This window comes from Panthera tigris, chromosome D2, assembly GCF_018350195.1.
Source record: "Panthera tigris isolate Pti1 chromosome D2, P.tigris_Pti1_mat1.1, whole genome shotgun sequence".
In the NCBI taxonomy this organism is placed as follows: Eukaryota; Metazoa; Chordata; class Mammalia; order Carnivora; family Felidae; genus Panthera; species Panthera tigris.
The window spans coordinates 44,407,640-44,419,985 of NC_056670.1; the positions used below are offsets into that span (position 1 = coordinate 44,407,640).

A 12,346-nucleotide genomic window follows, 5' to 3' on the forward strand; every position below is an offset into this window, starting at 1 on the left:
TTAGCTATTGGTCTCCATATTCGTATATATTTGTGTGGTTTTTTTCCTGAGCTGTTACACTAGAGCGTGCAAACTTTAAATATTTTTTGCGTGTGTTTGTTTTGAGATACATCCTAGAGCTTCAGCCCAGCCCAGACCCCATAATTTTATGCCATTGTAAATGCAGGACTTGAAAGAGATTGGCAAATTCTAGGAGTTGACGGAAGACCCGCATGCCTTGAGCATGGTGGAGGACAGGTGCTATAAGTTGATGTTGGAGCGGTACAGAGGTTCCAAATCCTGCTGGCAGTAGGCATGGTGAAGGAGGTTGGAGTTTATTCCGAAGGCATATGGAGCCATTAATTGGTTTTAAGCAGGGGAGTGAACAGGATCAGATTTATGTTTATAAGATAACTCTGGCTCCTGTATGGGAAATAGATTGGAGGGGCCAAGAACAGAAGTAGGGAGGTCAGTGTGGAGATTCCTATCTCAGAAGTAACATGCCATGATGGGCCCAGGTAATAGCAGGTGAGCTGGAGAAAAATGGGAAAAACGTGAGATCTATTTTGGAGAGTGAGCCAAAAGACTTGGGGAGACAGGTTTGAGGAGAAAAGTCAAGAGTTCCATTTTGGACAAGCTAATTTTGAGATTACTTACAAGCAGCTCAAAGCTAGAGGGGTAAATCTAGGAACCATAAACAGATTTGCTTAAACTGTGGGAATGGGCGCTGTCACCTAGGGAGGTGGTGCAGAGAAGCTGTTGCTACCTATTTTTCTTTGCATCTAGGCCTCTATTTTGGGAAAGTTTATAACTTTAAGATACAGCTTAGTTTTTCTTGCCTTTGACACCCAGGCTGAGTTTGTGTTACAGGCTCCTTCCTTTGTTTACCTTTGTATTGTATCCCTGTTCACACTGTGTTTATCTGCGTGCTTACCGCCCCTCCCCTTCACTGCCCTCCCAAGTTTCCCAAGGACTCCATCAGTTTCCAGCATTCAGTAACTTGCCTGCACATAGCTGGCCTCTAGTTAGTGTTTTGTTAAATAAATATCTGAGGTAATATAAATCCCAAATGCAAATTATTATAATTAGGATTTTTTATTTCCTAAATTCAGATAGTGTTTGGGAAATTGTGTGTATTAACCATCATAGAACTTTGCATAGTCTAGGTATCCGTGATCTTTAAGTACAGTACAATCTTTGTAAATAAATATTTCCATTTGTACCTTATTTTATATTTAATTAAGCCCTTTACTGTCTATTCATTTCTTCTGTATATAACCTCTTGGTGTGAATTGGGAAGGAATTATTATTACTGTTTTTTAGAGCTAGAGAATGAGATTCAGAGAGTACCACCTGTGGACATATTTGGGAGTTGAACCCTTAACTTCTCACTGTTATTTCAGTGTCATTTCTACAACACTACCACTTCCTCTGTGTATCATTAGATTTTTGGAAAATTAATTGCATGTGGTATATTATTTGACGATTTTTCTCCATAGTTAAACGGATGCTTCCTTCTGTTATTGTGATGGGTTTGAAAGCTGGTTAAGAGACTTCAGGTGTCCTCTAGTCCTGGAGTCTTATTCGCTAAATGAGGCCTGGAGAAGTGGTGGCTTCTCCGTGATCACCCAGTGAACTAAACTGTGGTACGACCACAGTAGGAGAATAGTAGACCACAATCCAGGTCTCCTTGTTTTTAGCCTAGTGGATTTCTTCCTTTCCTGGCCACTACCCTCCCTTTTTTTATTTTTGCAGTTGACATTGCTAGCATAAATGAGGTCTTTAAGTTTTGTTATCAGTTTAAAGGATTAAATGAAGATTATTAAAATTCAAGGCATGGAGGGGCGCCTGGGTGGCTCATTCGGTAAGTGATTCTTGATTTCGTCTCAGGTCATAATCTCAAGACTTCGTTGGATCGAGCCCCACAATCCTGCTTGAGGTTCTCTTTCCCCTCCTCTCTCTGCCCTTTTCCCTGTCCACTCTCGCTCTCTCTCAAGATAAATAAGTAAACATTAAAAAAAAAATTCCAGGCATGGAATCGCTAAAACTTAATTAGCAGCACATTCTCTTCCTGTTATCAAATGTGTGCGTATGTGTTACTTTTTCTCTTTTCATCTCACCAGTATGGCTACATTTTAAGTCAAGTCTACATTATGCTTGAACGTTATAATGAAATGTTGCTTATACGCAGTTCTCTTAATATTTTATACCTGTTTGGCTCTACATTTTATTCCTTGGAGGTCAATCCTCCAAGGAATAAGCTAGCCAATTTCAGCTGATTCAGAGGTAGGGAAGAATTACTCACATTTTAAGAAGTCCTGTTCTGCTTTCAGCCTGAAAGATTCAGTACCAAATATGACAGTATCTGTCATTTGAGGCTACTTGACTCTAATGCAAAAACACAGTTCTGTTTTCATAAGCTAACTACTGCCCTACAGTAACCTTCAGTTTCTGGCAGCATAGTCTGGATTCGAACCAGTGACCTTCAGATAAAGGGCACCAGATAATATGATTAGTCCCCATGCTCTCACAATACCCTTACTTAAGCAATTAAAGTCCAAAGCGAGATGCTTAGTAACTCCACTTCCGCATAGAGGCACAAATAGAGGACTTATTGTTTTTAAGCTAGTCCCAAGTTTTGAGACAAAGAGCTTAAGAACCATAATTTGTATATATATATTTTTAAGTTTATTTAGTTATTCTGAGAGAGAAAGCATGCGAGTAGGGGAGGCACAGAAAGGCACAGGGAGAATCCCAAGCAGACTCCTCTCTGCTAGTGCAGAGCCCAACACAGGGCTCAGTCTCACAAACCCTGAGATCATGACCTGAGCTGAAATTAAGAGTCAGACGCTTAACCAGCTGAGCCACCCAGGTGCCCCATAATTTGTGTATTTTTTAATAATTGTAAATAATCTCAGCCTTCCCTGAAACCATTTCCCATTTTGTACCTTTCTTGTAGGTTATGACCATATTGTATGTCTGCCACTCTTGTCTTCCACTGGTGCAAAACTTGTGACATAATCTTCTCCATATGTCCATCAATACCTGGGGCAGTACTCTGTGCATCATAGGTTATTAACAAATGTTAAATGTATGAATGAAATGTATTTTTTTTAACGTTTATTTATTTTTGAAAGACAGAGACAGCGGGAGCGGGGGAGGGCAGAGAGCGAGGGAGACAGAGTCTGAAACAGGCTCCAGGCTCCAAGTTGTCAGCACAGAGCCCGATGCAGGGCTCAAACCCACAGACAGTGCGTTCATGACCTGAGCCGAAGCTGGACGCTCAACCGACTGAGCCACCCAGGCATCCCTGAATGAAATGTATTTTTAATTAAACACATTAGCTGCCATTACATAAGAAAGCTGCCATTACATAATAATTACACACTAAGAAAGCTTAAAAATTTCTCATTGAAAATTGAAATGGAAGAATTAGCTTTTCAGAAATGATGTTTTCACAAATTTCATACTTGAATACAGGGCAGAATCTGGACAGTATGCTCCATGGTACTGGGATGAAATCAGACTCTGACCAGAAAAAATCAGAAAATGGAGTAACCTTAGCACCAGAGGATACTTTGCCTTTTTTAAAGTGCTATTGCTCAGGACACTGCCCAGATGATGCTATTAATAACACATGCATGTAAGTACTTTATGTAGTCCTTAAAGTTATGAGAATAGGATTGCATTTAGTGCTATTTTAAGAATTGTTTACATTGTCTTTGTTTTTTTTTTTTTTCTTTAATTTTATATGATATCTTTTACAAAGAGCCAAAAAACTTCTTGTTCTTTGTATGGGAACATTTAGTACTATTAAATGATTGATGTTTCATTTCTCAGAGTTAACGTTGTAATACAGCTTTTTAAAGGAGATAGAAGGATTTGAATCTGGTATTTGTCTAACGTTTTGAGTTTATTTAATGATCTTTTTTATCATAAAGTTTACTGATACTTACTGTAGAAAATTTAGAGATTACCAAAAAAAAAACAAACAAACTCACTCAAAATCTTGTAATTCTAAACTGGTCGAAATATTTTACAGAAAGATAGGCGTGATATTGTGATATTTAATTAATTTTATATTATTTTGATACAAGTGAGCTCCCAGTCCAATTCTGATTTATATAACCATTTTAATTTTCCTACTTTATTTTATGTTAACTATTCAACACATTTATATATGATCATGTAATTCTGTTCCATATTGTTTGGGGACATTGAAGAATGGGCTTACTAGCCAAAAAAATTCCCTGAACAACTGAGTGTCATCAGTTAATTGTCTCCCTGTTATGAAAGTGATAATGTCCTGTTTTTGTACTTTACTAATAACTGTATGCTCTTTGAATATCACCAAATAGAAAGCAAAAACGTATATATGTAAAATACTGAAATTATATGATAGTTCATCATGTCTTCAATGTGAAGTTATATTTTTTGGTCTATATATTTTTGGTCTTTCAGAACGAATGGGCACTGCTTTGCCATCATAGAAGAAGATGACCAAGGAGAAACTACATTAGCTTCAGGGTGTATGAAATATGAAGGATCTGACTTTCAGTGCAAGGTAAGATCTGATTTGGGGCCTGTGAAATAAAGAAGGGAGGGATCACGTGAAAAGTATTCATTTCCCCAGGAGAAGTGTGCCTGATCTGCACGTCACTCTATGTTCTTATAAACCAAGTATATTGGAGGAAGCTTAGCTCTTACTTCAGGTAATATGATTGTGGTAATTGAAGTTCCAGATTATTTTACTTTATTTTTTTTTAATTTTTTTTAATTTTTTTTATGTTTGTTTATTTTTGACAGAGAGAGAGCGAGAGCGCGCGCGCATGCGCGCGCGCATGAGTGGGGGAGGGGCAGAGAGAGAAGGAGAGACAGAATCCGAAGCAGGCTCCAGGCTCTGAGCTGTCAGCACAGAGCCTGATGCGGGGCTTGAACTCACAGACTGAGAGATCATGACCTGAGCTGAAGTCGAACACTCAACCAACTAAGCCACCCAGGCGCCCCTATTTTACTTTAAAAAAACGTTTTAAATCATATCCTATTTCTAAATTGTCATGACTGCAAAAAAAAATGTTACAGTATCACCTGTGGATTATCAAATTGACTGGAAAGACTTCAAGGTGATTAACCTTTGTATCACTCTGAGACAATGCAGAAACATTAAGTCCTTGTAAGGAAATCTCAGTGGAGTTGTTTTAACAGCAGCAGCAAAGGCATCCAAGGGCTGGTAATGAAGAGTTTATGAATATCCTCATGGCTCTTGGTTATAAACCTAATCTCTTCAAAATCCTGTATAGTAATTTTGCCCCAGGGATTCTTCCAGCTTTAGATAGAACCGTTTGTACACAAATTTAAGCTTCAACTATTTTAGGAAATGATTCACATTATTAAGAAACTCTCAGGATTGATATATGTTCCAATCTCTGCTAAAAGTTTGGGATCCATGTGCCCCCTCTGCACATCTCCCTTCCCCCCCACACACAGAGAGAGAGAGCACACAGAGGAGGGGCAGAAAGAGGGAGACAGAGGATCCCAAGCAGACTCCGCACTGACATCAGAGAGCCTGATGCGGGACTTGAACTCACGAACCGTGAGATCATGACCTGAGCTGCAGTCAGATGCTTAACCGACTGAGCCAATCAGGCACCCGCCCCCCCCCCCCCCCGCCAATTTATTTTCTTCTTCCCCTCCCCCTCCTCCTCCTCCCCTCCTCCTCCGAGAAAGAGATAGAGTGACTATCTTAAGCAGGCTCCATGGCCAGCCCGATGTGGGACTTGATCTTAAGACCACCCCAACCCCAGGGCTCTATTTCATAACCAACCGTGAGATCATGACTTGAGCTGAAATCAAGAGTTGGATGCTTAACCAACTGAGCCACCCAGGCACCCCTCATCCCATCTATTTTCTAGGTGTGACACCTCTAGTGACAAGGGCTCATTACCTCCCAAGACCATCTATTTCATCTGTACTAATGACCTGACATGATCTTTACAAAGCTTTTCCTCCTAATGACTACAAATCTCTCCCTGCCCCTTTGGATCAAATCTAAAGCCTCTTTCATATGACAGCCTTTTACTGTGTGAAGGAAGTTTTTTGGTCTGTTTGTGTGGTCCTGTGTTCCTCCCCATTCCTATAGTCTTTGCCTGGTGAAAATGATAGCTCACAGTCCCCTCCACTCCTCCATGTCTGATCAGCTTCAGAGTTACACTGATTTCTCAGCGTAATATGCAGAATTGAGTGTGGTCCGACCTGGGGTGGGAGGGGGGAAAGCAGAGAATAAGTAACTCCTTTCCTTTTCCTAAATACAGCCAGAGCTCATGTTGGATGTTGGATGTTGGATTGTTACACCACACTTTGAAACATACTGAGCTTCCTGTCAGCTAAAATCCCCGTCTTTCACTTGTGCTACTGCTGAACCATATCTCTTAGATTCTATATTGATTCTTTGGTTTCTTGCCACAAATAAGAGGATGGAAATGGAATGAGTTTTTGAAAATAGTTGTTACATACCTGTCTATGTTAAATTTTATCATATTAGAATTATCCCTTTGGATGTGCTTGGGTGGCTCAGTCGGTTGAGCATCTGACTTCAGCTCAGGTCATGATTTCAGTTTGTGGGTTTGAGCCCCGCGTCGGGCTCTGCACTGACAGCTCGGAGCCTGGAGCCTGCTTCGGATTCTAGGTCTCCTTCTCTCTCTGCCCATCCCCTGCTTGTGCTCTGTCTCTGTCTCTCAAAAATAAATAAGTAAATAAATGTAAAACAAAAAACAAAAAAAGAATTAGCCCTTTGCTGTGATTTGGCAGGATTTGTGGGGGGGGATAATAATTTAATTATTTTTGCAGTTTTATGCCATTTGCATGTTTATCAACCACATATTCTATACATTTTTTTAAATCACTAAAAATATTGAAGGAAGAACTATGGTTAGAGCAGTGAGCTCAGCAGTAATAACCCGTATCTTGCATGCCCCTAAACGAGGCATATCACAAATTGACTTCACTAATATAAATTAGTTGTTAAACTTCACAGTCTGTGTTCTTTTAACATAAGAAAGAGTCTAACATTTAGCTCTTCAGTTTCCAACACTTGTCCTTTCTAAATTCTTCCTGTCACACCTGCCTTCCAGCCCTCTCAAAGTGTTCTCTTACCAGGGCGTGATCATGAGGGCAGCCACTCACCAAGAATACAGAAGCCCTGGAGGGTCTCTTCCGGCATCTGGGAAAGCAGCTGCCATGTAACAGTGCTTTTTCCTTGTCCTCCATCACCTCCTGGTTTTCAGCAACACATCCATGGCTTGGCGGTCTTCTAGCATTGCTAGAGAAACCCCTTCTTGGTTGTTCTTTACATTTTGTCTTCTGCAGGGCTAAGCTCATTTTGAACATTAGCCTTCCTGCAACTGTTTGTAGATGCTTCGTAGTCCTTTTATTCACCTTCAGTTAATATACTCTCCATTCCCTCCTTCATGTAAATGTTCTCGATTTGGGGTTATTTCAGAGTCACTTGTGTAACTCCTAACATCTCTCTCTTTTCTTTCTTTTTATGGTCATTTAAAAGTAAAACTGTTTGGGGGCATGTGAGTGGCCCAGTCAGTTGAGCATCGGACTTCAGCTCAGGTCATGATCTCGTGTTTGTGGGTTCAAGCCCTGCGTCGGGCTCTGTGCAGACAGCTCAGAGCCTGGAGTCTGCTTCAGATTCTGTGTCTCCTCTGTCTGCCCCTCCCTCCCCTGGTCACCGTCTGTCTCTGTCTCTCAAAAAATAAAACATTAAAAAAATAACTTTTTTTTTTTTAAGTAAAACTTTTTTAACATTAAAAATTTAGTTAAAATGGAAAACTTGTGCTTTTGGAAGTTTCCCAATACTCTCAACCCATCTTTCCTGGTAGGATCAAGTCGTGGACTCCTATTCATTCACCTTTTTAAAGTAATACTTGATTATACTGAGGTTTTTCTGTTTTAGCCATCTGATACTTAAGAATAACATGGTCAGTTTCTGCTTATGTTCCTGCTACTTTTATAATGACAAGCAATTCCTTTCTGTTGCTATTTTGGTCCAGAATGGCAGTTTTCCCAGGCAGTGCTGAAATGTCAGCATTCAAGTTAATAACTTGTCAAGTACTGTACCAATCACGTAAAACTTCACACATAATTGTTGATGTTTGCTCTCTTGACTGAAGTCTTTTCCTGTGCTCATTTTCTGATCTGTCAGGAACACATCTCCTCTCTGGTCGGTGGTCTCTAAGAAACTCTCAGGAGTATGGTTTCTGCATTTTGCCTTTGTCCTCACCACATCTGCTTTAACTTGCTTCTGCATTGGGTTCCTTAGTCTCAACATAGTTGTTCTGTGCAGACTCTGCAGTATCTTCTACCTCCTCGACTACTTTTCCTCACGTCTCCTTTCTTTAGACTACAACGCCCTCCACTTAAGTCGTCTCGGTGCTGCTGTGAGATCCTGTGTACCCTACTAGTTCATCACTGCAATAAAGTGTATTACCCATGTTTTTTAGGAAAAGATCTCATGATTTAGATTTTTACTACTACAAACAGGTGAATAGTAATACATTAAGATATGCCAAAGTTTTGGTGAAAAATACTTGTGAACTTTTGTTTATAATTTAGTTATAGTCCAGTGTTCCAACACATCATCCACATACATATGTTCTTAAGAAATACCATTTTACAATCCTTACAACACTATTTCAACACAAATAATTTTTTGATAATCTTTTCTTAACACATAAAACTTGCAGGTCCTTTTCACTCAACAGAGCTAGAAATTGTGTTCATGAATATTAAAAAAAACCCCTCATTCTCACCTGAAAATATCAAGCCATTTTTAATTTTGTCCTTACTCTTCCTCTAGGATTCACCAAAAGCACAGCTACGGCGGACGATAGAATGTTGTCGGACCAATTTATGTAACCAGTATTTACAACCTACACTGCCCCCTGTTGTCATAGGTAGGTTCGCCTAGAAGAGGGTGATTGTGATTTTCAGTAAAATATTTTCTGATTTTGACACTAAGCAAGCTTTCTAGAATTTAACACTCCCAAGTTATTTTTCTCCTTTCGTATGTGATGAAGAGATCAAATGTGTGCTTTGTTGTTCACTTCCCTTGTCAGGTCCATTTTTTGATGGCAGCATTCGCTGGCTGGTTGTGCTCATTTCAATGGCTGTCTGCATAGTTGCTATGATCATCTTCTCCAGCTGCTTTTGTTACAAGTAAGATCATTATTTTTATATAAAATATGTTGTTGAATATTAGATGTAAGTAGTTCTTTAAAAGGCAATGGGCATAAGTTATTGACCACTGAATGCAGTTCAAACACCATTAACTTGTATTCTCTGGGTCTGTCTTCTTTAACTAACCAGATTATATTTTTCTTAAGGAAAAAGAGGACCTTACTATTAATCAGTTAATTGAACCCAGCTTTATACTTCTTGTTCATGAGTACTTAGGATTTTTCTTATTTATGGAATATTGAACTTCTTATATCTGAATGTTTAAAATCTGTCCCAAGAAGACAACTGCGTTACCGTTCTTTAGTTACTTGGGGCTTCAGAATTGTTTGTAGTTAGTCATGATTTCAGAAGACAGATGCCAAAAGAGAAGAGGAATAAGAGGAGGGGATAAACTTCAGTAATAAAGCATTATCTTATTGGCATATGAATAGACTTGAGAGATCAGTGGAACAGGTTCCTAGACCCATAAATAGACCCCAGTATATAAGTAAATTTAGTATATGGTAAAGGTAACATTCCAGATCACTGGGGAAAACATGGAATTTTTGACAAATGGATTTAGTAGTAGGTGGCTATATAGAAAAACATGAGGGGTGTATAGTTAGCTCGTTTAGTTGAGAGTTGGTTGACTCTTGATTTTGGCTCAGGTCATGATCTCACAGTTGTGGGATCGAGCCCCCCATCAGGCTCCATGCTGGGTGTGTAGCCTGCTTAATTTTCTTTCTCTGTCTCTGTCTCTGTCTCTCTCTCTCTCTCTTTCTCTCTCTCCCTCTCTCCCTCCACCCCCTCTTTAAAAAAAAAGAAAAAGATGAAGTTCAGTCAGTAACCTACATCGTAATAAGTTTTACCCATCTTGGATCTAAATATGTAACATTAACTGATTAAAGCACTGGAACAGACCGTAGAAGAATTTAAAAAAATAATCTCAGTGTGGAAGACCTGTGATTGACGTAAAACCAAGAAGCAAAGAAAAACACCCCATACACAGAAAATAAAACCTTAAAAAAGAAAAACTTGCGTCAAGTACATAAAAATAAGACTTTACTATGTGGCAGAAACCACCATAAACAGAAGACAAAGAGTGAAAAATATTGGTATCTCATATTACAAAGAGCTGATTTCTCAAATATAGAGAGCTTTTATAAATCAAAAACAAAAAACTTAGCAGTTCAATGGGAAAACATTCCCCCCAAACTGAACTCACCTTTATCTAAAAGGAAATACTTACAGCTCTGAAAAGAAAAATAAAAAGATGACTCAAGAATATTCACAATATGAAAAATAGAAATTAAAATCATACTGAGATACTGTTTTCCACCTGTAATACTGGCAGAAATTCTTAGATAAAGAGACAGATTGAGCATCTCCCTTTTGCTGCCTCCAGTAAAAAAGCAATAGTTTTTACCTTCTTTGTCCAGCTAGGACAAGGAGAATGGGATACCAGATAACAGCAAAAAAAAAAAACAACAACAACAACAACAAAAAACCTTTGGAACTTGGGAAACTTTTGGATGACTAGTAAGTGACTTTGCGGACCTACAAAATCAGACTCCTAGGCTAGAATTTGAGAAAGTAAAGGTGCAACCAGTTTATACTATAGAATTCCCCAAGAAGCTCGAAAATTGGCAGCACCAGTTACCTCTGGGAGTAAAGCTGAGAGTGGCAGTAAAACCAAGAGGATTGCTTGAAAGTCTATTTTTAGAAAGTCAGATGCTGTGTTACGCAATACTGCATTAGGAAATCACTCCCAAACATAGTGGCTTAAAACAGCAATTATTATCTCTCACTGTGGGTCAGAAATTCAGGAGTGACTGACTGCACGTCAGAATCTTTGATAAGGTCCAGTCAGATGTCAGCAGGAGCTGTGCTCACCTAAAGGCTTGACTAGAGCTGGTAGATCACTTTCCAAGGTAGCTCACTTCTGATGCTCACAGGTTGAGAGGGGAGCTTAGTTTCTCTGATGTGAGCCTCTTAACAGAGCCGTATGAGTATCCTTGCAGCATGAAGACTGGCTTCTTCCTCCTAGGGTGAGTGATTCAAGAGATCAAGGTGGAAGCTGCAATGCTGTTTACGATCTAGACTCCAAAGTTACACCATCACTTCTGCCACATTGTGTTGGACACACAGGTCAGCCCTACAACATTATGGAAGGGAAACAGGGACTTACATACCGGGAGGTGAGAATGTTGTGGCCCATCTTGGATGACAAGTCCCACAGATGTTGAGACCCCTACTCTTGTTCAGAACAGTCACCCTTACTATCTCCCTGACAGAAAGCTAGAAGTTTCTCTGTAAAGAACAAAGAGGGGCGCCTGGGTGGCTCAGTCGGTTAAGCGTCTGACTTCAGCTCAGGTCATGATCTCGAGGTTCCTGAGTTCGAGCCCTGCATCAGGCCCTGTGCTGACAGCTCAGAGCCTGGAGCCTGCTTCGGATCCTGTGTCTCCCTCTCTCTCTGTCCATCCCCCACTCATGCTCTGTCTATCTCTGTCTCTCAAAAATAAATAAAAATCTTTAACAAAAAAAAAAAAAAAAAAAGAACAAAGATAAGATTCTTAGTTGTGGCATCCCATTATTGAGGGTGAGATATTATAGTGAAAACATGGAGGTAAAGTGAACATTTATATACTTATTGGTGGGCCCCTCAACCCTCCCAGAACTCTGTTAGGCAGACTTATTCAAACAAGAAATAGGAAGAATCTTCTTGGGGAAATCCATCCAGCCCAAGAGAAAAAAACCTAAATATACTCACCTCCATGGGCCCAGTGAAATGGCCCAGGCAGTTATCTCACAGTGAAGTCTGTAATCAGTAAGCTCCACTCATGTATCAGTGCTTGCCAATGAGGCAGTGAGGGCACTAATCCCTGAAAAACAGGAGACAAATGAAGTAAGCCTTATGATTGCCCACCATACTGCCTAGAGAGAGTTTCTAGCTGTAGGACATAGGAGGAACCCAGGTGTAGCCCATCAGGCTCTGGCTCAAGGAGATGTAGCTGAGTCTGGGGTATGAATAACAGAGTACTAAAGAGGAGAGAACTTCACAGGGAAAGAACTCTGGACATCTGCAGAAGGTTCTTATCAAATATTCAGCTGAATCTTTATCAGCATGTACAAGTGAGGAAACTGC

General features: G+C 39.8%; 1 protein-coding gene across 5 annotated transcripts in view; it reads left to right on the forward strand.

Moving 5' to 3' along the window:
• Positions 1 to 12,346, forward strand: part of BMPR1A (bone morphogenetic protein receptor type 1A) — a 137,381-nt gene that overhangs the window by 109,674 nt on the left and 15,361 nt on the right. For all 5 annotated transcript variants that reach the window (XM_042961284.1, XM_042961287.1, XM_042961283.1 and 2 more), the window contains 4 exons: positions 3,460 to 3,622; positions 4,441 to 4,543; positions 8,843 to 8,939; positions 9,102 to 9,201. In XM_042961284.1, the coding sequence (XP_042817218.1) occupies positions 3,460 to 3,622; positions 4,441 to 4,543; positions 8,843 to 8,939; positions 9,102 to 9,201 (463 nt within the window). The remainder of the gene's footprint in view (positions 1 to 3,459; positions 3,623 to 4,440; positions 4,544 to 8,842; positions 8,940 to 9,101; positions 9,202 to 12,346) is intronic.